At 37.8% G+C, this 23,459-nt stretch overlaps 2 protein-coding genes across 2 annotated transcripts in view; one reads left to right on the forward strand and one right to left on the reverse strand.

The window, feature by feature from the left end:
- LOC135077695 (DNA topoisomerase 2) overlaps positions 1 to 20,083 on the reverse strand; it is a 48,581-nt gene extending 28,498 nt beyond the window's left edge. Inside the window, exons 1-7 of the mRNA XM_063972266.1 lie at positions 19,897 to 20,083; positions 18,895 to 19,132; positions 16,774 to 18,673; positions 15,382 to 15,521; positions 14,536 to 14,738; positions 1,891 to 2,039; positions 1,049 to 1,286 (exon numbers count right to left, since the gene is read on the reverse strand). Coding sequence (XP_063828336.1) covers positions 1,049 to 1,286; positions 1,891 to 2,039; positions 14,536 to 14,738; positions 15,382 to 15,521; positions 16,774 to 18,673; positions 18,895 to 19,132; positions 19,897 to 19,911 — 2,883 coding nt within the window. The 5' untranslated portion in view covers positions 19,912 to 20,083. The remainder of the gene's footprint in view (positions 1 to 1,048; positions 1,287 to 1,890; positions 2,040 to 14,535; positions 14,739 to 15,381; positions 15,522 to 16,773; positions 18,674 to 18,894; positions 19,133 to 19,896) is intronic.
- A 2,204-nt stretch (positions 20,084 to 22,287) lies between these two features.
- Positions 22,288 to 23,290, forward strand: LOC135077731 (transmembrane protein 223). Its single transcript, XM_063972307.1, has 2 exons — positions 22,288 to 22,733; positions 22,929 to 23,290. Exons 1-2 carry the CDS (start codon positions 22,349 to 22,351, stop codon positions 23,219 to 23,221), a joined length of 678 nt encoding a protein of 225 aa, XP_063828377.1. The 5' UTR covers positions 22,288 to 22,348; the 3' UTR covers positions 23,222 to 23,290.
- The last annotated feature ends 169 nt before the right edge of the window (positions 23,291 to 23,459 follow it).

The following is a 23,459-nucleotide window of genomic DNA, read 5'->3' on the forward strand; positions in this document are numbered from 1 at the left end:
TCTTAAACAATCAAACATCGGAAATCAATCACCGGTAATTTTTTGGATATTCATAGCACCGTTGCTCTAGAAGAGATGCCCACCGCCCTCTAGCGAGAGGAAAAAACCACTGAAGAACACTGATGATAATGACTACGACTTAGGTTGTACACCCTTGACATGAATTTTAAATTTTACTGTCTTTAAATTTAAATCATAATTGTCATTTTTATGAATAAAGATATGAAGAAAAATTGGGTGCATTTTTTTATATCATTTTTTCGAAAACTTATCGATACATCTATGTGAACCGTACGAAACATACCCATCACTAGTCACATTCGTTTGACAGCCGTCATTCTAATCAAGCTATATTGGATAGACTATAATTTACACATTTAAAATAAATAAATACAGTGATATGAGGGCCGTTGGGGCAGAAAAGTTCCACGGGCCGGAAGTCGTAGTGTGGGCTGGCCCCCCACTAGACGGATCGACGATCTGGTGAAGGTGGAAGAACCTGGATGCGGGCAGCACAGGATCGGTCGTTATGAAAATCCTTGGGGGAGACCTTTGTTTAGCAGTGAATGTCATTTGGCTAAAACGGATGAACGAAGCCAATAACAGTCCACCTGCTAGATGTAACCACGATGTAACCCAAGAATCGCTACAAAGCACGAGTTCCCGGAGTTTTGATCCAACCACTGCCTATACTACGTTAGCTAAGACATAAGTCTCCTTTTGTGACCGTCACTCCACCTTACGTCGTGACAGACGCATAGGTTCTGACAAATATAAATATGTGTTGACTTAACCCATAACCAGAATTCAGTTTGTTCAAAATCGAGAGAAGAATCTTTATTAGCAATCCACAACTGGGCGTAAGCTCCCTAAGGAGTAAGTGAGTTCTTTTATGGGCACTGCCAATTATTTTCTTGAGGTTGAAGTAAATAAAATTGTATAATTTCAAGTTGTGTTCACAAAAATGTTCAAAACTACATCAGCATGAACTATAAAACATATTTTTGCAGTTTCAAAATATAATTCAATTGATTTAACTTCCACTTACCCTATATTCAGATATAAGCGGCTTCACTTTATCCGTCCCCAGCATTGGTTCCAGCACATTCTCCTTGTAATTCTGCGTCCACGCGCCAACCGGAAGCTCCGTGATCTCTATCTTGTCGTTGGGCAAGATGGCCGCCTCGCCGGAAATGACGTATTTGTCGCCGAAGCCTTCCACCGTGCCGCGGAAGTTCTTGTACCATGGATGCATCGGTTTCGGTTCTTCGCCGTCTAGCATTCGGCTGGAAAGATGTATATGTGAATATTTTATGCATTTACGTGAAGTTAGCACGGAAATCTATATTTATAAAAGCAAAAGGTCACTGACTGACTGACTCACTTACTCATCACGCAATCTCAGAAACTACAAGTGCTAGGAGTCTCAAATTTTGCATGGGGGTTCCTTTAAGAACCTTGGTGCTCACTAAGACGGGATTTTGAAAAATTCAACCCCTAAGGGGGTAAAACGGGGTCCACGCGTACGAAGTCGCGGGCAGCCATGTACATAATAAAACGTAACTATGTTCCTCTTTTGAGTATCTGTACCTGACAAGCATAGATTTTTCTTCGGCAACAAACCTACACAGTGTCAGCCCAAAACTCCGCCACAAGAGTGGCGTTGTCATCAGCATTCATTAAATCCTCCTGCGTGCACTTAGGGCACGACATCAGAAAAGACAGAAAATACCATTTACAAGATATGTAAAGTACAACCTACAAGGTAGACAAACGACCTCATAAAAGTAGCAGGAAGGCGCAGAATGCAGGCCGCTACCAACCGGCCAATCTGAAAATTGTTGAGGCCTATGATCGGCAGTGGATGTAGGTACTGTGTGTAATCCTCACCGAATGTTCTCGACGATGTCCCGTGGGTTGTAGTTGGGTATCTTGGTGGACCATCCGGTGCCGATGCCCTCGGCGCCGTTGACCAGCACCATCGGGATGATGGGCACGTAGTGCACTGGTTCAATCTTTTGGTTGTCTTCGAATTCGTGCTACAAATTGAAAAAAAGTTTGATCTTAGATCGATATAACGTTCGTTCCGATATAACAAATATTGAACAAACACCTGAAGGGCTAGGATGCGCGCCGTGATATACTTTATCGACGTCAAAATGTATAGGCAAAATCGATAAAATGCGTGATAACCACTTATAGCGGCGCTCATTCTAGACCTACAGGAGACAAAATAACAATAAAGAATAATATTTCGATGTACGCCCATGTTTTTTGCATCAAGTTACACACTTGTGCAAAAAGCCAAGAGCTGTGTACATAGCAACACAGATTTGGATAAGATTCCTATCCAAACCGGTGCCTTACATACTACTTTTAAAAGGGCAGAACACTGATTTTTAGATCTCGCCAGAAAACTCATGAAACGCAACGGAAGAATGGATTATAAGAAAAATAATAATAATCTGAGTTAATTAAGAAAATGATACTGCTGGAGAACGGACCTCTCTAATTCACCAGATGCAAATAAAGAACTTGGCCTACACTCCTCCCCACACTGGCTAAACTGGTTGGAGTCTCTTAAATTAACCGCAACACTTATCAAAAATTAAAAACGTAATTGAGCCAGGCTAGGGCCGCCGTGACATAATCTTATCGATGATTTTAGACGACAAACATATGGGCTTATCGCGTAACATCGATAAAGTGGCACGATATAGCTTATAGCGGCGCGCGCATCCTAGGCTTTACAGGTATCATTTATTTACAAGCATAGCTGGGCATTAACTCGTTAATCCGTTAATCGTTAATTAACAAAGTTAACATTTCTATTAACGGATTAACTTTTAAGTTAACTTTAAAAAATGTTAACGGACTCGTTAACTTCCGTTAAATTATCCTAAGTCCGTTAATCGTTAATCCAGTACCTACTATAGTATTTACCAAAAAGATATAGCAGGCACGCTGAAAAACGCTAGAAAAACGCGTTCTGACAAGCACGTTCGGGCTTCCAGAACTTTCAGAACCCAAAACAACAGTTTTTGTAACCAGATCACTAACGACACTTGTTTGTATGTGTGGGACAACTCTTGCAACTGAATTTAAGACCAGTTTTCCTGAACCGATTGAGCTGAAATTTGGTATACTTATGTAAGTAGGTACGATGACTGTAGGCGATGTAGGTCGATGGGTGAACGTAGGTGATGAATGAAATGAAAGTCCAGGTAGGTACGTTGAAAATGAAGGCGCGTCCGGGTGTGCGCACTAGTACGTTCGCAGAGGGTGAGAGTTCGACGACGACTGGGGGCTCTCGGCCGCGTGTGCGGCGCGGTGAGCCGCTAGAAGCTTCTCCCCATAAAAGGCGAGAGGCCTCCGGCCAATCAGCGGGCCGCGTTGCTAACGGCTAGCTCGGAATGTTCTAGGCGCGCGATAATATTATTACCTACGCGCGCACCCAGATTCGCTTACTTATTTAATTATGCCATAACACAATACAACATTTAGGTAAATGTAGCAAACATTTAGACATTATTGGCTTAGTTACATATAGGTAGGTAAAGATATAGATTACACATTTAGGTATTAACCTCGAAAGCCCGGATGTGCCTCAGAAGGAACTGAAGCTTTGTAGTCAGTAACGCCGAGACATTTTCGGAGGTGATTTCGAAGTATCGCCGGATGTGCCTTCAGAGGAACTAAAACTTTAGCGAAAAATTTGAGTTCAAAAATTCGCGCCTATCGAAAAAAAAGAGTGATAGTCTATGGCTTAAAGTATTCAAAATCAGGTATCCGAACTTGTTAATATAAAAAAAACAAAATGTCACTGTCAAATTATCATTTTTCTTTGACAAGGTGGTTCGTCCGAGAAGACATGATGTGCGATTAATTTTTTTTCTTTACGTAAACGTAGTTTAATTGCAAAACTGACCAGTATAATTTAAGTTAAAATACTGCTAAACAAGCAAAAAAATTATTTTTCCCAATTTGAAATAGTTTTGTAAGATTTTTTTTCGTTTGAAAATAAAAGTTCTTTGCAAGGAACATTCGGTCTTGATGGTGAAAGTTTTATTTTTGTATATTTTTTCTATTGAGATGGGATTGAGTATGTATTAGACTTTTAAAATGATGATATGATTGAGAAAATTTACCATGAGAACGTTCCGATTTTTAGTTTAGTAAATATTATATTTAACATGAATATTCACTTTACTTCTTGTACATTTTAACCTATCATTAGTGTATGTTATAAAACCGATAGTACTTTTAAAAGTACTAATTATGAAACATTAAATAAAATTAAAACCGTTGTTCCTTTTCAGTTACATTTATTAATATCGTTATTGTATCTTTATGTAGTATTAATTTATTAAGAAGGTTACATTTATGTTTTACTTTAAAGTAGAAAATACAATTTATTTACTTTTCCTTTTTAAAGTATGTAATACCGAATGTTCTTTTAAGAGAAAACATTTTTTTATTATTTTTCACCTAAAATAAGCTCTATGCACTATTATATAGGGCCCCTGAAAGTATGAATGCAAAAGAAAATCTCTAACATAGAAATTTTTTTACTCGAAGTGCTCGGCGTTTACTACTTCAAATTATTCGTTCTTCTGAAAGCACATTCGGCGATACTTAGAAGTCGGCACAATTTACTCTTCGGTCTTACGAGGTTAAATAGATTTCAGGTTATAAACAAAAATACTATCAGGTAAGTCACAGGACTTAAGGTCATATAATAGTCAGTAGTTTATATTATAATGTACAAAAAGTATAACATTACGTCGTTCTAGTTAGTTAGTACCTACTCTTGGTGGCCATCGTCAACAATGACAATGCAATGTTATGGTACCATTGAGCTGGTCTGATGATGGAGTCATGAGGTGGCCATAGGAACTCCTAAATGAAACGGCGGCATCGCATCGAATTTGGGTTCGTTGGATTTGTCTTTTCGAGCACTTTGGTACTAGATGATATCCAGGGTCCTGAAGATGGAGTCAGGAGGTGGCCATAGGAATTCCTAAACGAAACGGTGGAAACTTATCGAGTTTGGGTTTGCTGGATTTGTCTTTTCGAGCACTTTGGTGCTAAATTGTATTGTAATTGAACCAAAGCTCTGAGATTGAGATACTACCAGGCCTGTTCATCTCCGCGAGTTCACAGCGAAAACAAAACACGCACGATAGCCCACCTACAGGAGGCGATTCGACAAGGCGTCACATACGAGATACGAGCGAGCATTGACACACGCACGCGTACTCTTGTATTATGGAAAAAAAATAAAAAAATACTGTGTAAAAAATACTGTGCAGTATTTAACTGCCTAAATAATAATAAAAACACACAATTAAGTTGCCTGAAGACACTGAGAGGTAAATAAGTGGTTATTATTATTCATGATAATTCATGCAAATTCATGTAAGTATTTCTTCCGACATTTTCCGCAATTTGGCACTTCACGTCACACATTAGTTTGCCGAAGTTCGCCGAGCCAGCTATTGTCAATTATTATAGGTGTCAAACAGGATAGGGTCTTTGCGCTGGTTTTCGTCCAACTATCGGAGTTGCCAACTTTGTGATCTTAAAATACCCTTACATAAATGTATCATATTATTTTATGTCGTTCGAGTGCTCATAAAGGCAGTCAACTAAAGTCCATGCTGCAACGCACACACAATCCGCACCGTAACGTAAACGCCTTGCCTCGCCGATGACAGCGCGCGAAGGGCAATGACAGCTCGCAAAACACTGACGTATATCAATGTCTCATGGACTTGGCGTAACTTTAAAATAAACGTACTCGGTACATTACGCACACACTTACACGCATTATAAATACATACACGATTTAAGAAAACAACATGGCCGCAATATAGGGGCCGTCCATAAATTACGTCATCGATTTTTTCAGATTTTAGACCCCCCCCCCCTACAATCATCCTAGCGTCATTTCTTAATGACCCCCCCCCCCCCTTCTCCCAAAATTGACGTCATTACCAGTTTGACAAAATTAAAACACTTGTAGAATCACCTTTTATTTTTTTTTAATAGATAGAGTGATTCTTAAGGAAGGTTTATATGTATAATACACGTAAGTACCACGGGCGAAGCCGGGGCGGGCAGCTAGTATTATTATGTAATCAGTAGCGGCGGAAGGGGGGGGGGGGGGGCGGTGGGGCGGTCCGCCCCGGGTGCCAAGCATCAGGGGGTGACACAAGTCGCGCAGATTAGTACTCACTGGCACATCTGCATGGCAAATCTGCGGTCTATGTCATGATACGGGGGGGTGGGGGGTGCGATTGTCTTTCAATCGGTAGGAAACCCCAAAAATCCAGGGGGGTACCAGGGGGTGCCATAGGACTTGTGACGGGGGGGGTGATCGCCCCGGGTGCCAACCTAGGTGTGCTGGAAGAAATTTCTTTTTAGAAATAATCTTTTTGTAGGTGAACAATAAACTATAAATAAATAAATAAGAATGACGTCAATTTCGAAACACCCCCCCCCCCCCCCTATCTATCATTTACCGTCATCCGCAGACCAAACCCCCCCCCCCCCCCCTAATTTAGAATGACGTAATATATGGACGGCCCCATAGGCAATCAGCTGACAGGTATTTGTGTGTGTGTGTGTGCGTGTAGTTGTCAGTTGATTGCCTATAAATATGTTGTTTTCTTAAATCTTGTATGTAGGTACCTACTCGGCACAAGTCAGGTAGTTAGTGACGTCACATGAAAATGTTGCCAGAATGAGTACTGACCAAACATTTATCTATTTCTTTTTTTTTATACATCATCAGGGGTAAGTTAGAAAGAGATAAACAGCTGTTTGTCATTAATTTGTCGAATTTTTGTATAGATCTATATTTCCTCTCCACTATTACCTCCATGTCACAAAAGGCGATACGTTGTTGATCCCTTTCCGAGTTGATTTGCATGCTATATGACCTGAGCTATGCTTTAAAAAAATGACCCTTAGTCATCTAAGATTTAATTTTGTATGAAGAAGTTTAATAAACACTTAAAATTGTGTTTATAATGCTATCAATTAGACATACGTGCCAAAAACTTATCCTGTCAGCACGTTTTTTTTTTAGCGCGATGATTTCTGCAATGTACCGGTGACCGGTGTATGGCCGCGCATTTACGTAATTTTTTGGAACTCACTACTTTTTAAATTACATTTTCATTTAGGTAGAACTGTTGCTTAGGCATTATAGATTGCAACAAAACTAGCGCGGGATGGCTACTGCCTTCTGTGAATACAATACTTTGTATTCAAATTTTACGCATGTGTTTATGGCAGCTCAGTGAAATGGACGAAAACCGAAGTTAGATAGAAAACCAGCACAATGAACCTACTTTCAAAAATTAATATTGCGATTTTATAAATCACTTAAACAACTTTATATTAATTTGCGGTACGAAGTACGCCGGGACAGCTCGTAAAACAAATTCATTATTTACATATTACTAATTTATCAACTTTGTTCATTGTTAGTTCATTAGTTGTTCGTGTTTCGTTTGGGTTAGACCAAGAGCCGAATGCAAAAAATAAATGTTACGTAATCTTTTTGATGTTTTAAATTCCAGCAGTCTAAGTTATAAAAACAAATTTAAAACTGCCTTTAAATTAACCGACGTACAGAAAAAAGTTTTAATTGAAGCTACAAATATGTTTTCGACTATTACAGCCACAAATAAAAAAACAGGAAAGAACAACACAAAACGCATCAAATCTTTTGTTAATTTTCAAATATCTATCCAGGCAATCAAAATGTTGCACAAAGATCTCAAAGAAAACGGATTTCAGTATTTATTTACTCGAAGACTAAATCAAGACGCTCTTGAAAACTTTTTTGGGTCAATTAGGCAGCAAGGTGGCTCTTGCACTGAACCTACACCCATCCAGTTCCGAAGAGCTTTTTCCAAGCTCTTTTTTTGCAACATGTTGAAAAATTCCCCTGTTGCTAATTATCCTATACCTATCCTAGACCTATCCATAGATACCCCACACGTATGGGTTTAATGAAAACCAAAATGTATTGCTTTTTTCTATATTAATTTGTGTGAAAATCTTAATGCTGTTCACAGAATACATCTACATACCAAGTTTCATCAGTATTTTTCTTATAGTTTCGGAAAAAAATGGCTGTTTCATACGGACGGATGTCTGTCCGTCCGTATGAAACAGCCATTTTTTTCCGGAACCCTTATAGATTCGTCATATAGTCTGTCTAGACATTATGACGAATCTATAAGGGTTCCGTTTTTGCCATTTGGCTACGGAACCCTAAATACCGTATCAAAATCTGTTGCATAGTTTTAAAGATCTAAGCATACATAGGGACAGACAGACAGGAAAGCGACTTTTTTTTAATAATTATTACGTAGTGATGATGGGCATATAGACCAAATAAAGAAATTTTGATTTAAGGGGGGGACATCGTAAGAGCCATTCACATTTTTATCAGAAAGTTAATAAATTAATATATTTAGGTTTTTGAAATCTAAAACAGCCAGGAAATCAAAGAGGCAAACATGATACCTTTGTGATTTTATAGGAATTTTATTGTAAAACACGGTCATATTAAACTTTTATAAAAAAATCCAGAGGTAAATGTTTTTTTTTCGAGAAAAAATTTTTCTAATCGTGTTTTCGAAAATATCATCCCATCACACATACGTTCTGTAATACATAATATTGAAAACAGTGCGAAATATCGTCAATTGCAGTTTTCACATACTAAGGGCCCATAATGAAATTAGTATAATGTTTGTTTATGTAATAAAATTTGGTTTGAAATACCTACTGAATTGAATTATTTCTTACTAGCTTTTTGGCTTCGCCCACGTGAAATAAATTGTCACAGTTATGTGTGTTATAAAATATTTAGGTGCTAGCTCTTACACTATATAACTGGCGGCCGCATGTAGCTGCGCGTTGCTGCGAAGAGCAATGAATGCAAGTGTGGTGCGCTAGATGGCGACACAGTAGCTTCTTGTAGCAGTCAGCCCTATGGCATCAAGACAGTACCGATCACTGACGTATGTCAACAAAACGGTGCTCGACTCTTAAGACAAGCTAAATTACACCATATTGTTGATGACATTGAGCATACATTTTTTTGAATACCTTCGCGAAGAAAAACTTCTGTACGTAATACTTATTATTATTCTGTGATACTACTAAAAAGTGTTTTAAACTTTTTTAAAAACAACCTTTTATTCTGAAATGCAGCTGTACGGTCGACAGCACGTCAACGTAAACACTGCGGTATCTTACGTAGTTGCGATAGGGGCGAGTTTGCAACGAAAATGTATAGCTTGATGTGCTGTCGACTGTACTAAGACGAAAAAAACCGGCCAAGTGCGAGTCGGACTCGCGCACCGAGGGTTCCGTACAAACCTGCAAGGTTTACAAAGTTCGTTCATTACGACAATCGAGTCATAACTATGGTATTTTTATTGCAAAATGAAATTCATAACATTACAATGGGGAAAGTAACTACTTAAAAGGAGAATGCCCAAAAGTGGTATCGCTCGAAATCTAATTGTACATTGAGGGTACCACACCGTAAATTCCTTTCTTCATTTGTAATGATTTGCGAAAGTAGTAAGAAATTGTAAAACCTCCGGAATAAAATCCGATTTTAATAAAAAGTATTGTAACAATGAGCTGCAATCAGCAACACCTATCACCGAGCAACGACACTACGTAGTTCGCACGGTTGTCAATAGATGGCGCTGTTCGTAGTTAGCTCGCGGTATCATTTGATTTTTTCCTGTCCTTAAGGCCGGGTAGCAGTGAAAATGGCGAAAATGAGGTTTTCATTTTTCATTTTTGAGGTACTAAACAGTAAAATTAAAGGCTAAGATTTTATTTGGGCATAGTTGAGGATATTTTCTAGGGCTATTAACGGATGGAAACACGATTTGATGAAGTTGACTCGATAGAATAAATTCCCAAAGTTACCTCTATTCGTTTTCTATTTATGGTTTTATTTTTTAAATAAGCGATTTGAGATTCTGAATCTTTTACTAAACTAAAGTTCAGAAATAACTTGAGGGCTTTTAACGGATGAAATTTTTATATTGGCTCTTATTTAGTTACTATGTTAAAAAATGTGGAAAAAATCGCCCATGACGGCTTGGACAATCTCAATCAGTCGCGCGGTGGCGCTTACGGAGGACGGACGCGTGTCAGTTTTTTGGTCGTGACAGTTCGCGATTTGTCAATATTTTTGACAATGATGACTTTGATGAGTCACAGTATAATAACATCAGTGTTACTGGAGAAAGTTAAAATTTTTGATAATTAAGAATTATGAATTTTGTCTACCTATTGAAATTTAAATCGTTGGCATCCTTTTAAACTAAGACCCTACTCATGATACATAGTACATTCCTCAAATATGAGACAAAACCAATGAGTTAAAATTACATTTTTATAGTACCTACATATAATCGTCTTACACTCTTTAGAAGAGCACAATGACACAAATAAATAATAAAAATTAGGTCAAATATAGGGGCAGCTGCACGTCACTGAAAGACGATTCTGTACTCGGCATCTGGGCTGGAGAACATGAATCCTTGCTTACAGATGCAGATGTAAATAGATTTATAACTGGACAAATTTTACATGAAATGTTTAACAGAAATCAGTTAAAAGACACATACATGGAATACCAATAAGGTTGCGGAGGGAAAGCTACCTATTATAAACTAGCGGCAGCCCGCGACTTCGTTTTACCCCCGTTAGATATGATGTTTTACTTCGTTGCTGATAGATGGCGTTTCACGGCTTCCCCCGAATGAATATTTACGAACGTCATACCGTAGTTTGTCCAGTGCTGTAGATTTTAACCAATGACGATAGATGGCGCTTTTTAGACACGTCTTATTTATTTATTGAAATTTATTTGCCACATATCGTCATAATGTTAATCTGGGTTATAAACAATAATACTGTGAAGTTTCAACAAAATCCGTTCAGTAGTTTTTGCGTGAAAGAGTAACAAACATCCAGACATCATGACATCTAGACACCCAAACTTTCGCCTTTATAATATTAGTAGGATATTTCACAATCCAAACTAATATTATTTACTATTTAGCATTTACTTACAGTAAATATTAGTTTGGATTGTGAAATATTTAAAATAAAAAAAAGAATAAAACAAAATAGGGTTTCAAATTACCTATCTATATCTAATATTATAAAGAGGTAAAGTTTGTGTGTTTGTATATTTGTTAAATTGTAAGGGGTAATCTCGGGATCTACTGAACCGATTTTAAAAAAATCTTTCACCAATAGAAAGCCACATTATATCTGAGTGTAATAGAATATATAAAAACCGAAAAATTCCACGCCGGCGAAGCAGCGGGCGGAAACCTAGTTTATTTATAATTATGTAAGAGCATAATTATTAAAGTCGAAGTCAAACATTATTTATTTGTGTGAACCTATATTAACGAGAGATTACAAGGCGTCAAATATTTCAAGAAAAAAATTAAAAACTATATTATAATGCTAAATTTTGCTCTCACATGGAGCCTTTATCTACTCTGACAAATTAAGACTTAGAGAAGAAACTAATAATAAAACCATTTAACTGTCCTGCAATGAAAAGCTTGATCGGGTACAACACCTCAAGTTATTTCAGAACTTGATTTCATTAAAAGACTCCGAATATCAAATCACTTAGGTATCTAAAGTCAAACGATTCTGAAATGTCAAGTGGCATAAAGTTGGGACTAATGAATAACCCATTAAGATAGTAGCGCCCTCCTGTCAATGACATACCTGGAACGATAGAGTATTTATTTATTTATTTATTTATTTATTTATTTATTTATATTAGGGAAACAAACAATTTTGATATACAGACAAATAATCACACAAAAAGATAGGACAGAAATCAGCAAAGTTTCCACAACTAATGAAAATGCTTTGTCCTAAATGACTGACGGATATCGTAGAGACCTGAAAGTTGGAAGGTGTGTTCTTTGTATGACGTAGGCATCTCATAAGAAAAGATTTTCCGAAATGGGGTCATGAAATGAAGGGGGTGAAAAACGGGGGCAAAGTTTGTATGGGACAAAGTGATTCCTTGGTTCAAGTTCAATCTACTTGAAATTTAGCTTAACAATTCCTTAATATAATTCATGAAAGACGTGTGGAACGGGTAGAAAGTAATTTTGGCAGTCATTTTCTTCGAAGTTGATATCAATACTACTTAGTGCCTTTGATTTAATTACTTTTTATTTTTACAAGTGTTTGAAAACTCCATGTCAGATTGTGTTCAATGTCAAGACAAGTGAAATCTCAAATTGAAATGTCTCAATCTCAATGAGGAGACTCTGTATTTATTCCTAGAATTCCCCTAACACCGTCAAATTGCCCTTTCGAATTCAAGACAGTGCAGTTTCCCATCAGTCTGCTTCGTAATGACTATAAACAAAGCTCAAAGTCAAACTCTAGGGACCTCTGCTTAAACTCCCATGAGTGCACAGAGGTAAGCAGGTAACCGCGTGTGATGCTCATAGTAATTTTCGATACAGAACCCCGTACATACGTCATAAATATATTTCATATTTATTCGATTCTAGAATATATTCCCAAAAAGTCTGTAAGGTGTTCTAATTTGTATCACTTGGATATGATTTGTATTAGAAAGTGTTGTGAGTGTGACGCTTGAAGGGAAGGAAGTCGACCTAACCTAACCAACTGCGTATTTCTATACTATGTAGCTGGAAATTGTGGCGGGAGCTCTTTGGCGCGCTGTCTTCGGCGAAGAATTGCGCGCGCAGATTTTGACAGCGCGAAATACCTACTTTAGCAGAAATACCAAGCCTTAAGTAGTCAGGGCTAACCACAAATCCCTTTACCCTTGCAAAATGGTATAAATAACATTGGTATGCACGCAAGATTATTTTGTGTTTATATCTGATCCTTATCAAATAACGCTAGCTTTGGCGTAGCTAGGGTTTTTTTTTAGGCAGGGTAACTATCTACAAATATAAAACAAGTATTCTAAGGTAAAACCTGTAGCTATGCCAATGGACACCATTCATTTCACTTAAACCAAAATTACGTCAAAGTCCGGAGTTTTATAAAAAAAAATATGCGGTATGATTATTTTTTATTTATTTATTTTTCCTATATTTGCATTATAGGTAGGTACCTACCTCAGCGTTTTGAATTTTTGCGTTGATTTAGAATTTCTCACAGTTTAGAGGCAATTAGATTTAAGAAGTGTTTGATATGAATTTCAACTTTAATATCTCTACGCGTTCATGTGAAAAAGGGTAGGTAGTAAGTTTATAATTATTAAAAAAATATTTTATGTCATGTAAGCAAAAATAATATTTTAAATTTTATATAACTTCAAATTTATCATTTTCGCAATTTTTCCTTTATCTGTACTATATAACGTTGCTTCGTGCCGAATTTCAAGATTCTGAGTTCACAGGAAGTACCTTGTAGGTTTTGATTCCCTAGCGTGTGACGGAAATTCGTCTAAGGTGTCGGTATAAACTGCTGTATCTTTTGATCGCGTTAACTTAGAAGTTTGATTTTTTTACTTCTTAAAGGGACAATAGATCTAGGTATTTGGTATAAATTTCAATTTGATACCTTTAATCGTTCGTGAGAAATAAGGTAGTAAGTTTCATTTTATTAAAATATTTTTATTATATTATATAACTAAAAAAATGTAATTTTCGCAATTTTTCCTATATTTGCATTATATGACAATGCTTTATGCCAAATTTCAAGATTCTGAGTTTACGGGAAGTATCCTGTAGGTTTTGATTCCTTTGCGAGTGTCGAAAATTTGTTGAAAATATCGACATAATCGGCTGTATCTTTTGATTGGCTTGGCTTAGAAGTTTGATATTTTCACAGCTTAAAGGGACAATAGACCTGAGTATTTCATGTGAATTTCAGCTTGATACGTTCACGCGTTCTTGAGATAAAGGGTCTTGACAGAAGGACGGACGGACAACAAAGTGATCCTATAAGGGTTCCGTTTTTTCCTTTTGAGGTACGGAACCCTAAAAATAATTGTACCTACTTATGCAAGGTTCAAATAATTTCGAAAGCTTGTATCGCGCATGGAATTTATTCCTCTTTTATGTTTGCGCTACAAGCTTTCGAAATTATTTGAACCTTGCATACAATTATTTTTTTCGTTATAATTATCATGTGTTAACGGATTAACGATTAACGTTAACTTGCGTTAAATCTTGCGAAATGTAACGTTTTAACGTTTAACGAAGTTATTTTTTTTATTAACGGTTTAACGATTAACGAAGTTAACTATTTGATTAACGGTGCCCAGCTATAAGTTCTTTTTTATGCATAACAAGGCAGTTATTTGACCACAATCGCACCTGATGTTAAGTGGGATGCAGTCTAGGATGGTTCATATCTGCCCTGTAAGTGCCTATTCACTCTCGCCTTGAAAAGGCCCGGATTATAGTCTTCGGGTAAGACAAGTTACAAAAACAAAGAAAGTTGTTAAGTACTTACCACAAGCAGCGGGTCGTCATGCGGATGGAATATGAGCCTTGTGAGCGGCGACATAAGCGTGAAAATGTAACGGGGACTCGCAGAATCTTTTCCGCCGCAGAGCCGCGTGCCGAACTGGCCTCGCGGTTCCAGCAGATTTATATTGTTGGAGCCGACGTAGTTTTGCGCCAAGTTCACTATCGTCATGGCTAGGGACTGCTCGCCTGGGGAAGGGATAATTGTGCTTTATAATCTTACTGATTAACATGGATTCGGTCTTTTTACATACGAAAAGTTACACTAAAGGCTTGAATAACATGGCTATTGATAACATTAAGCCTAGGCGCAGACCACCGATTTTTAGTTGACCGATAGTTGAGTCAGGCTGTTAATTAGTATGAAGAAGTATGAAAGTGCGCACATTACACCGATTTGGTATCGGCCGATTCTAGAAAAAGCATATTCGTCATTTTACGCTTGCTTGTAACTTACATACAAAACTACGAAACTCTGTCGATAGAAGACAACTATGAAGATACCTAAGGCATTTATGCACACCTTCTTAGACAGTAGGTTTTGCATTTATAATATTTGTAAACTGCTGTAAACACGTTACAATTTGTTATGACACTTATGACTTTGTGATTATTATAATGAAATAGATACGATAGCCGAACGGTGAAGGGGTCGGAGTGGCCGTCTCGAGATCCGAGGAACGCGGGTTCGAATCCCACCGCCGCTCGACTATTGTGGTGAGCCCACTCGTAACACAAGCTTATTTAGCTTAACACGAGGTGCTAACTGGACTATTAGTAATTGTGCAATACAAATTGCTAACAATAATCTTTAAAAATAAAATTCACTAACCGTGATGGTAAGCAGAATGCTCTGCCACGGAGCCAGCCAGTTGTGCCACCTTGACTTCCCGCTTGTCGTTCCGCTTGATGCACGTGAATATCACCTTCCGTTGCCCTGGCTTCAGGCCGTCTATCATTGAGGGGATAGACCTGGAAATAAAAAAAATAGTAGGTTATGACAGAAATGATCGTACCAGAGTAAATATAAATGAGTAGGTCATGTTCATAGAACATTGTACCAGAGTAAATATAATTGAGTAGGTCATGTTGCCACGAAATTCCGATCGACCAGCAGATCAAGCGCCGCAAGTGGAACTGGATTGGCCACACTCTCCGAAGGGATCCCGATCACATCCCCAAGCAGGCTCTGGATTGGAACCCCCAAGGAAAACGCAAACGTGGTCGCCCCAAGCAAACTTGGCGGCGCACTGTGGCAGACGAGGCGAAGAACATCGGCAAGACTTGGAGCGACATCAAACACATAGCTCAAGACCGAACGCGGTGGAGGACTGTTGTGGACGCCCTCTGCCCCATCTAGGGGACATAGGACCATAAGTCAAGTCATGTTCATAGAAACGCACCGGGCACGGTTTGTATGTGAGCGCGCCAACATGTATGCGGCGCGCACGCACACACTGACAAAATTTAGCGTGGATAAGCGGTGAGTCGTGGTTGCGCCGAATTTTTTCGAAAAGATGACCTACTCATTTATTTACTCTGATCGTACGGTCCCCACAGCTTATGACCGCAGTCTGTGGAGGAACACTATGTGGTAGCTATCCTCATCAGTGAGCAGGGTTCGAAATTAACAAGATAATTACGCTCCATGATAATTATCGGATAATAATCAGATAATTATCGGATAATTATCAACAGTGTACTGTGTAAGATACATTTTTCAAATTATTTCATAAGAAATTTTGATTGCGAATATTGCTTTATGTTTTTGGTTTCTGATTGTTGTTAAGTTATCCATCACTAGTCACATAAAAGCTTTGAAAATAGATAAACATTTTGACGCTAGATAACTAGTGATCATTGTGGAGCTAAATAGATAGGTTTTAGAACTATCTATGTTGATTAACGCCCACCACTAGACGCAAGTGCGGAAATACACGTTCGAAAACTTCGAATACAGTTCATTTTCACAAGAGCATTTTTTTGTTATTATCAACCGATAATTATCCATCTGTTATCATTGATAATTATCCTTTCGAACCCTGTCAGTGAGGGACCGAGGAAGAAGAAGAATGATAGAAAATTCGTGTAACATTTTTGAAACAGTAACATTCAATTTGTGTTGAAAATAAAGCTAAACATTCAGTCAATTTAGAAGAAAAAGTTTCTTTGTAAGATTTCCTAATTTTATGTGTATAGTCTAAAGAAAAATTTGCAGTCTTACCTAACATTATCGCCGTTTGAGAAGAGAACCAGCTCCAAATTGACAAAATCAGAATACGAAACAGCTTTCGTGTCTTTAGTATAAAGGTATCTCTCCGGGAGACCAATCTCCTTCCTTCTCTTCACTTCGTCCATGTGACTGGTCAGCCACTCTTTACGTTGGTCAGCGCCCTTCTTCGAGAAAGCCAGCTCGATATGATGATCATCGGTAGGACCGCTGTACTTGAAACGGATTCTGTGCCTTTCCATATTCTGGAAGTATTCTTTAGCCTCCTTAGATGTGGAGGTACCCAAACCTTTGTAGTATTTTATATTGTATGTGTGATGGTTGTCTGTATCTCTCTTCCATTCCTCAAATTCTGGCAACGAATAAAACGATATCTCTTTGTCCTTTTTAGTCGCTTTCACGATGGGTGTTATAAATTCTTCCAGGAACGGCAGCTTCAGCAACTCAGGCCAGTTGTGGTGAATAAAGTTGATGATCAGACCCTTGATGTGGGAGCCGTCCTGATCTTGATCGGCCATGATCATCATTTTACCGTAGCGTAAAGATTTCAGATCGTCAACAGTATTGTATTTCTTCTTGTACTGAAGCCCGACGATTTTGATCAGGTTGTTGATTTCTACGTTCTCCAAGACTTGCTTGTGAGACGCGTCTCGCACGTTGAGGGGTTTGCCTTTGAGTGGGAAGACGCCGTAGTGATCCCTGCCCACCACACTGAGTCCGGACACAGCTAAGGTCTTGGCCGAGTCTCCCTCGGTGAGGATCAGAGTGCAGAGATGCGCGTTCTTAGTTCCGGCGTCGTTCGCGTCCTCCAATTTGGGAATGCCCTTCAGTTTGCTCTGCTTTTTACCAGACGCCTTCACAAGCTCCGTCTGGGCTTTAAACTTGGCCCACGTCAGCACAGACTCAACCAATCCCGATTTGCTCACTGCCGTAATGAATTTCTCGGAGAGAGTACACTTCGATCCAAAGCTCTTGGCTTGGAGTGTCATGTTTTCTTTTGTTTGAGAATCAAAGGTTGGGTTCACAATCAAACAATTTACGAATACCCACATATGATTTTTGACTTGGAAAGGCTTGATATTAACGCCTCCCTTGTTTTTCTTCTTTAAAACTTCTAGAACATTCTTTACAATGTTGTCACTGACAGAATCGATGTGTTTACCGCCTTTTGTTGTAGCGATAGAGTTTACAAACGAAACTTGTTGAAATCCGCGATCTGATAAAGTGAGTGCGACCTCCCAGCGGTCGTTCACTTTTTCATAAACAACCTTCAACGGTTGTCCGTTCTCGTCTTCTTTGCCTTTTATGTATAGATCTACATAGTCTTTGAACTTGTTTATTTTAATTCTCTCGCCATTGAGATAAACTTTTACGCCAGCTGTGGAAGCGGCGACGTCATAAGCGCGTCGCGACATCAGCGCTACAATGTCATCTTCTAATTTATCCATCTTGAATTTAGCCAAGTCAGGGCTAAAAGTCACTTTAGTAAAATCGTCATCCTTGCCAGATTCCTTAACTTTAGGCTCTGAAGCCTTCGTCATGTTGGAGCCCCAAGTTTGTTTGAAATGCTTCTTGTACTGCTTAGATGCAGTTTCCACTGTAAATTTAGTTGAGAAAATGTTACAAAGTTTTGCACCGTAACCGTTTCTGCCTCCCGTTACTTTTTCTTCTTCGTCGTTATAGTTGGATGATGTCAAAAGGTGTCCAAAGATCATAGTTGGCACAAACATTTTCTCTTCCTTGTGCATTACTACAGGTATACCACAACCGTTGTTGTATACGGAAATTGTGTTTTGTTCTTGGTTGATGTCAATTTTAATTACGTCCATTTTTGGGTCCCTTTGTTTGTTGTCAGCTGCATTTACTAAGATTTCATCATATATTTTGTATAAACCTGTAATAGAGAATGGTATATTTATTTAGTGGGTACTTTTAACATACATATTTTTTATGTTTGGAAAAGAAACAATTTGCGTTACTGAAATTTATAACTCAAAATATTATTGTGTAGGTATGTGAAAAAACATCCATCTTAACTTTCAATAATTTTTTATCCATGTGAGCAAAATTATACTGCAGAATTAATATTTTTTTATGATACATGGTAGAACATACCTGGCACAAAAGTCAGTTCTCTCTGCACCATGCATTCTTTAGTTTTGTCGAAAATCCACATGGTTTCTGTAGCCCGTTCAACGGAACCAATGTAAGTGTCAGGTCGGAGCAGGATATGCTCTAGTTGCGACTTCTTCTGGTAAATCTTCTCGATAGTGCCCTTCCCACCCTTGGCGGCCGGGGGCGCAGCCTCCGCCGAGCCGTTCTGGGTGGCGCTATTCATTTTGTTGAACATTGACTGGAAATCAGAAAGAAATCGGACACTTATAATTTCACTTTAATCACAATTAGCAAAATTAATTTGCATGTTGCAATAATTGGTTTAATTCATTGAAAAAAATTACTTCTTGGCTGCAATTTATTAGTTAGTAGGTTAATAAACATTTTAGAGCCAAAATTTTCATTTTATTATGACAATTAATTAAATTATCACCGGGCAACTTTCAAATTCCACTGTCCACCATGTCTCTCTAAACACTCGATGGCAAAACCAGTGTGTTGTAAATTCGCACCATTGAAGCCATTAGACAGAATAATAATAATAATTATGACAAATTTATTATGCTTGAGATATAAGATAAATTAAAATAGAGTAAAAGAAAAAACCTGAAGTCACAGCCAAAGTTCAGAAGAAAAATATTGCACCACTGGAGTAATCATACCAATAGCATAGACAAGTTAGTTTCGGTTGCTTCCCAATAATAGCAAGGAGAGGGTAGTTTATTAGCATTTTTTTAAACATAACTGACTGACCACAACCGAAAGGGCAATAGGGTTCAATATCGGAAAACAGGAATGTAAATGATCATAAATTCAGTACCACCATTTTACATAAAATTACATGCAATAATTTAATGCTCCTTCAGTAAACGTGTATTGATTGTAATAGTTATTAGGATCAGCTCGAAAAAACGCTCAAGTTATCGCAATTAGCATGCGAACAATAACAAAAATAAATACAATGTGACCGTTAGCAATTAAACTGCCGCCAAACTCGCTTACCTTTATATCAGCCATCTTGGTAGTTGTGCTTATAAAACGAATGCGATCAACGCGATACGCTGTTTGTTTTGCAATTAGTGCAAAACACACTCTAAAAGTATTGGCTTTTGCAAAACAACATTTTTATCAAATAAATTGCAAATATTACAAGAGCAATACAATGACGAAGACGCCGAGAACAAGTATAGACAATCTATATATTTTTAAACAGTGATTCATTCACCCTACGCTGTGGTTGGTTTGATCATAGACAAAAAACGGGGTGAAAAGAAATGCAACCGTTATTGATGCGATTTTACTTTAAGATTTTTCATTTTTAAAACCAAATCACTTTTGCAATAAAAGCTTCAATTTAGAGTGGGCGCGCGTATACTTCAGAGGCTTGAAAAATTGTGTATAATAGCAATATCATCATCATAAGACTTAATTAGCAATAAAGGCAAGCAACAACAAACGGCACGGGCAGTTGGTTTATTTTTCACCAAATTCTCTTTATCTATTAAGACCAATGGTGACGAGCTATGACGAGTCACCACCACCATGAAGCTAAAGATAAAAATGGAGGGCAAAGTTGGAACAAAAACTTGAGTCAAATACCTAATATCTATCTCGCTCTCTGCGGCCCTACCTCTCTTTTTAGTGTGAACTGTAGTATTGCTATCTTCTGATTTAAATCTCCTTATAAATTCTTCGAAATAGCCAATTCACTAACCAAATCAGAAGTTAAACAAATAAATAATTAATATTTGAAACTAAGATTACCTAGTTAAATAAAAAATCACAAAATTGTCGGCCATCTAGGCTTAATGTGTTGGCGAATCAGGGAATTACAATCCCAATTCCTGCGTAATCGGTACCATGTGGCAACATCGGCCCAATCCGGCCCATCATGGCGGTTGTTTACTATTTTGTTTATTAAGCAGTTAATTTCGTTTGAGATTGTTTACAGGAAATAATAATTGTTTTATCACAAGAATTGGTGCAAAATTTTGTAGTGCGTGGTTGCGGTAGTACGTGGTGTCCTGGAAGTGACATAAGATTCCACGCGTAAGTGTTTATTTCGTGATTTCCGACATTGGATCATTGTAAACATTTTTCACATTTTTTACAGTAATTTCTGCCTAAAACGTTTTACCAGTAATTACACTTATCATTTTTAATGATACCTATGTCAAGAAATAAAGATTTTACATTGGTTTCATTGAATTTGAGCAATTTTATATTTTTTGTTTATTTAGAAAGAGCGAGTCTGCCCACAGAGAGCGAGATAGTGATACTTAGTTTGTGCTTCAAGTATAGATGACCCACGCTGAACTGTCCCGCCAAACTCAATGACAGGGGGGCGCTACCATCGTTCAACTTTATGGTTTTCAACATGGCAAAAATCGGAACCAGCGATTCGGTATTGACGGTGGCGCCCCGCTGTCAATGTCATCGATAGGACAGTTCAGTATTTTGGAACTATAGGTATTCGGAGTGTGGCCTCCATTTTTATCTGTAGCTTCATTCATGGTCACCACTAGAGATGGGTAGTGGGTAAAAACCCATTTCACCCGATTGGGTTAAAACTGGGTGATTTGGGTAAAAACCCGGTTTTTACCCATTATCACCCATTCTGGTGGGTGAAAACAAAAATAGAGTTTTTTTAAAGTGAGAAGTGGTATTTGTTGCCAAGGGGGCGTTCTAGTGTTAAGTAATGAAATCTGGGGGGAGAGGAGGTCTTGAAAAACGTTACAATGCCTTACAGTGGCGGAAGGGCGGTTCGATTTCAAGTTTTTAAGCAGAAGTACTTTGTAGTTGGTGTTGTTATTTGTAACTTTAACTTTATACCGTAATGTCATCAAAGAGAGAGTTTGGCATCTTTGGCATCCCCCCCCCCTCTCCATGTCCTTGCCATGATCACAAATTATTGTGTTCCTACTAAATTTCTTCTAAATCGGTTCAACGATTCTTCAAATAACACCATTTTATAAAATAATTGGTCACATCATCATAACGTGATCAATTTTACAATTTGCACGATATAAATGCATAATTTTAGTGTTAAATTTGACTTATTACTTATTAATCAATAAACTTAAATGAGAAAAATTCAATAAAAATAAAGAAAAGATACCAATTGAAATAATTATAAAATTATTTGTTTTCACCCGGTGTAAACACCCACGGGTGGAATGAAACGGGTTTTTATTGGGTTTTTACCCTCATGTGGGTTTTTACCCGGGTGGAAACCCATCTCTAGTCACCACTCACCCGTCTTTGACCTTTTTGTCATTCGCCAAGATCTGCCAAGATTAATTGAGATGGCCATTTTATACTGCTCCGTTTCTGAATTATGAAGACAAGGAATAAAAAAACAACTGTCATTGGCCTCAGCTGTTTGCCCTGTTTGCCCGTTTCAATTTGAGGTTATGTTTTATTCAATAAAAAATAAATTGAGAATTTTGAAGAAATGACTCTTTTATCTTATGCCTCTATAATACTTCGGAAAAGTGCTGCTCTTCGTTATCCCTTCAATTGTCAAGGATGCGCAAATATAGTCAGAAATGTGACTTCAGGCTCCGTAACTACAAAAACAATCCATGATGTAAATACAAACGTAGTAAAGGACGTGATTCTATTTAAATATGAAAACCCAAAGTTCTACAAGTACATGAACTTATTCGCAGTGGTACAGTATATGTTTTGGTCGTATCTGGGCATATTTGCTTTTTCGTCTTTGCGAGATGCGCCGGTCGATAAATCAAAGATTGACGACGACACGCCGTGGTTTCGACGAATAAATCTCGGTGAAAACAAGTATAGAAATACCTTGGGAACTTTATGTGTATTAATCGGTAAGAGTCCATGTGATTTTTTATAGCTCAACATTATAATTTTTGCAAGATTAAAAACCTTAGAGTGATAGTTATCACACCGCTTTTGTACTGTGCTAAGGGTCTTAACCATGTAGTATAGCATTATGTAGCCCTACATCTCCCTGCTGAATCAGGTCAAGGTTAATTCTTCCTAATTTGAAATATTTTTTTCAGGTTTTGGATCCATAGCTATGATATGGATGTACACACTCAAGTCAGTCCGTTATCTGATCCTCAACAAAGGTGGAAAGCATGTGACGTTTGTAACATACACTCCTTTTGGAAAGAACCGGATAATGAAGGTGCCTCTTGAGTTCGTGTGCTGTAAGGAAAGCCGAGTCAACGCAAGAGTTCAATTGCCGCTAAAAGTAAAGAACACCTGGATGCATTACATGTTGGACGTGAGAGGAGAGTTTAAAAACCCACTGCTTTTCGACAGCACAGCCGGTCTTGCTAGGAAATGGTAAACTTTAAATGCCACAGAAATAAATGTATCATAATGCTATCTTGTAAATAAATTGATTTGATTAGTCTTATTTGATTGATTTCTATCATAAGTTACTATTTGAAAATTGATTTTATCTAGGAAACTTAGAGTATTTGGCAGCTTTCTGTTAGCAGTTTAAAATTAAATCTTGTGATATAGTTTATAGCAGGGCTTTGTGATGTGCTAACTTAAAATGTTAGTAATAAAACATACAAATT

Source organism: Ostrinia nubilalis, chromosome 13, assembly GCF_963855985.1.
Source record: "Ostrinia nubilalis chromosome 13, ilOstNubi1.1, whole genome shotgun sequence".
In the NCBI taxonomy this organism is placed as follows: domain Eukaryota; kingdom Metazoa; phylum Arthropoda; class Insecta; order Lepidoptera; family Crambidae; genus Ostrinia; species Ostrinia nubilalis.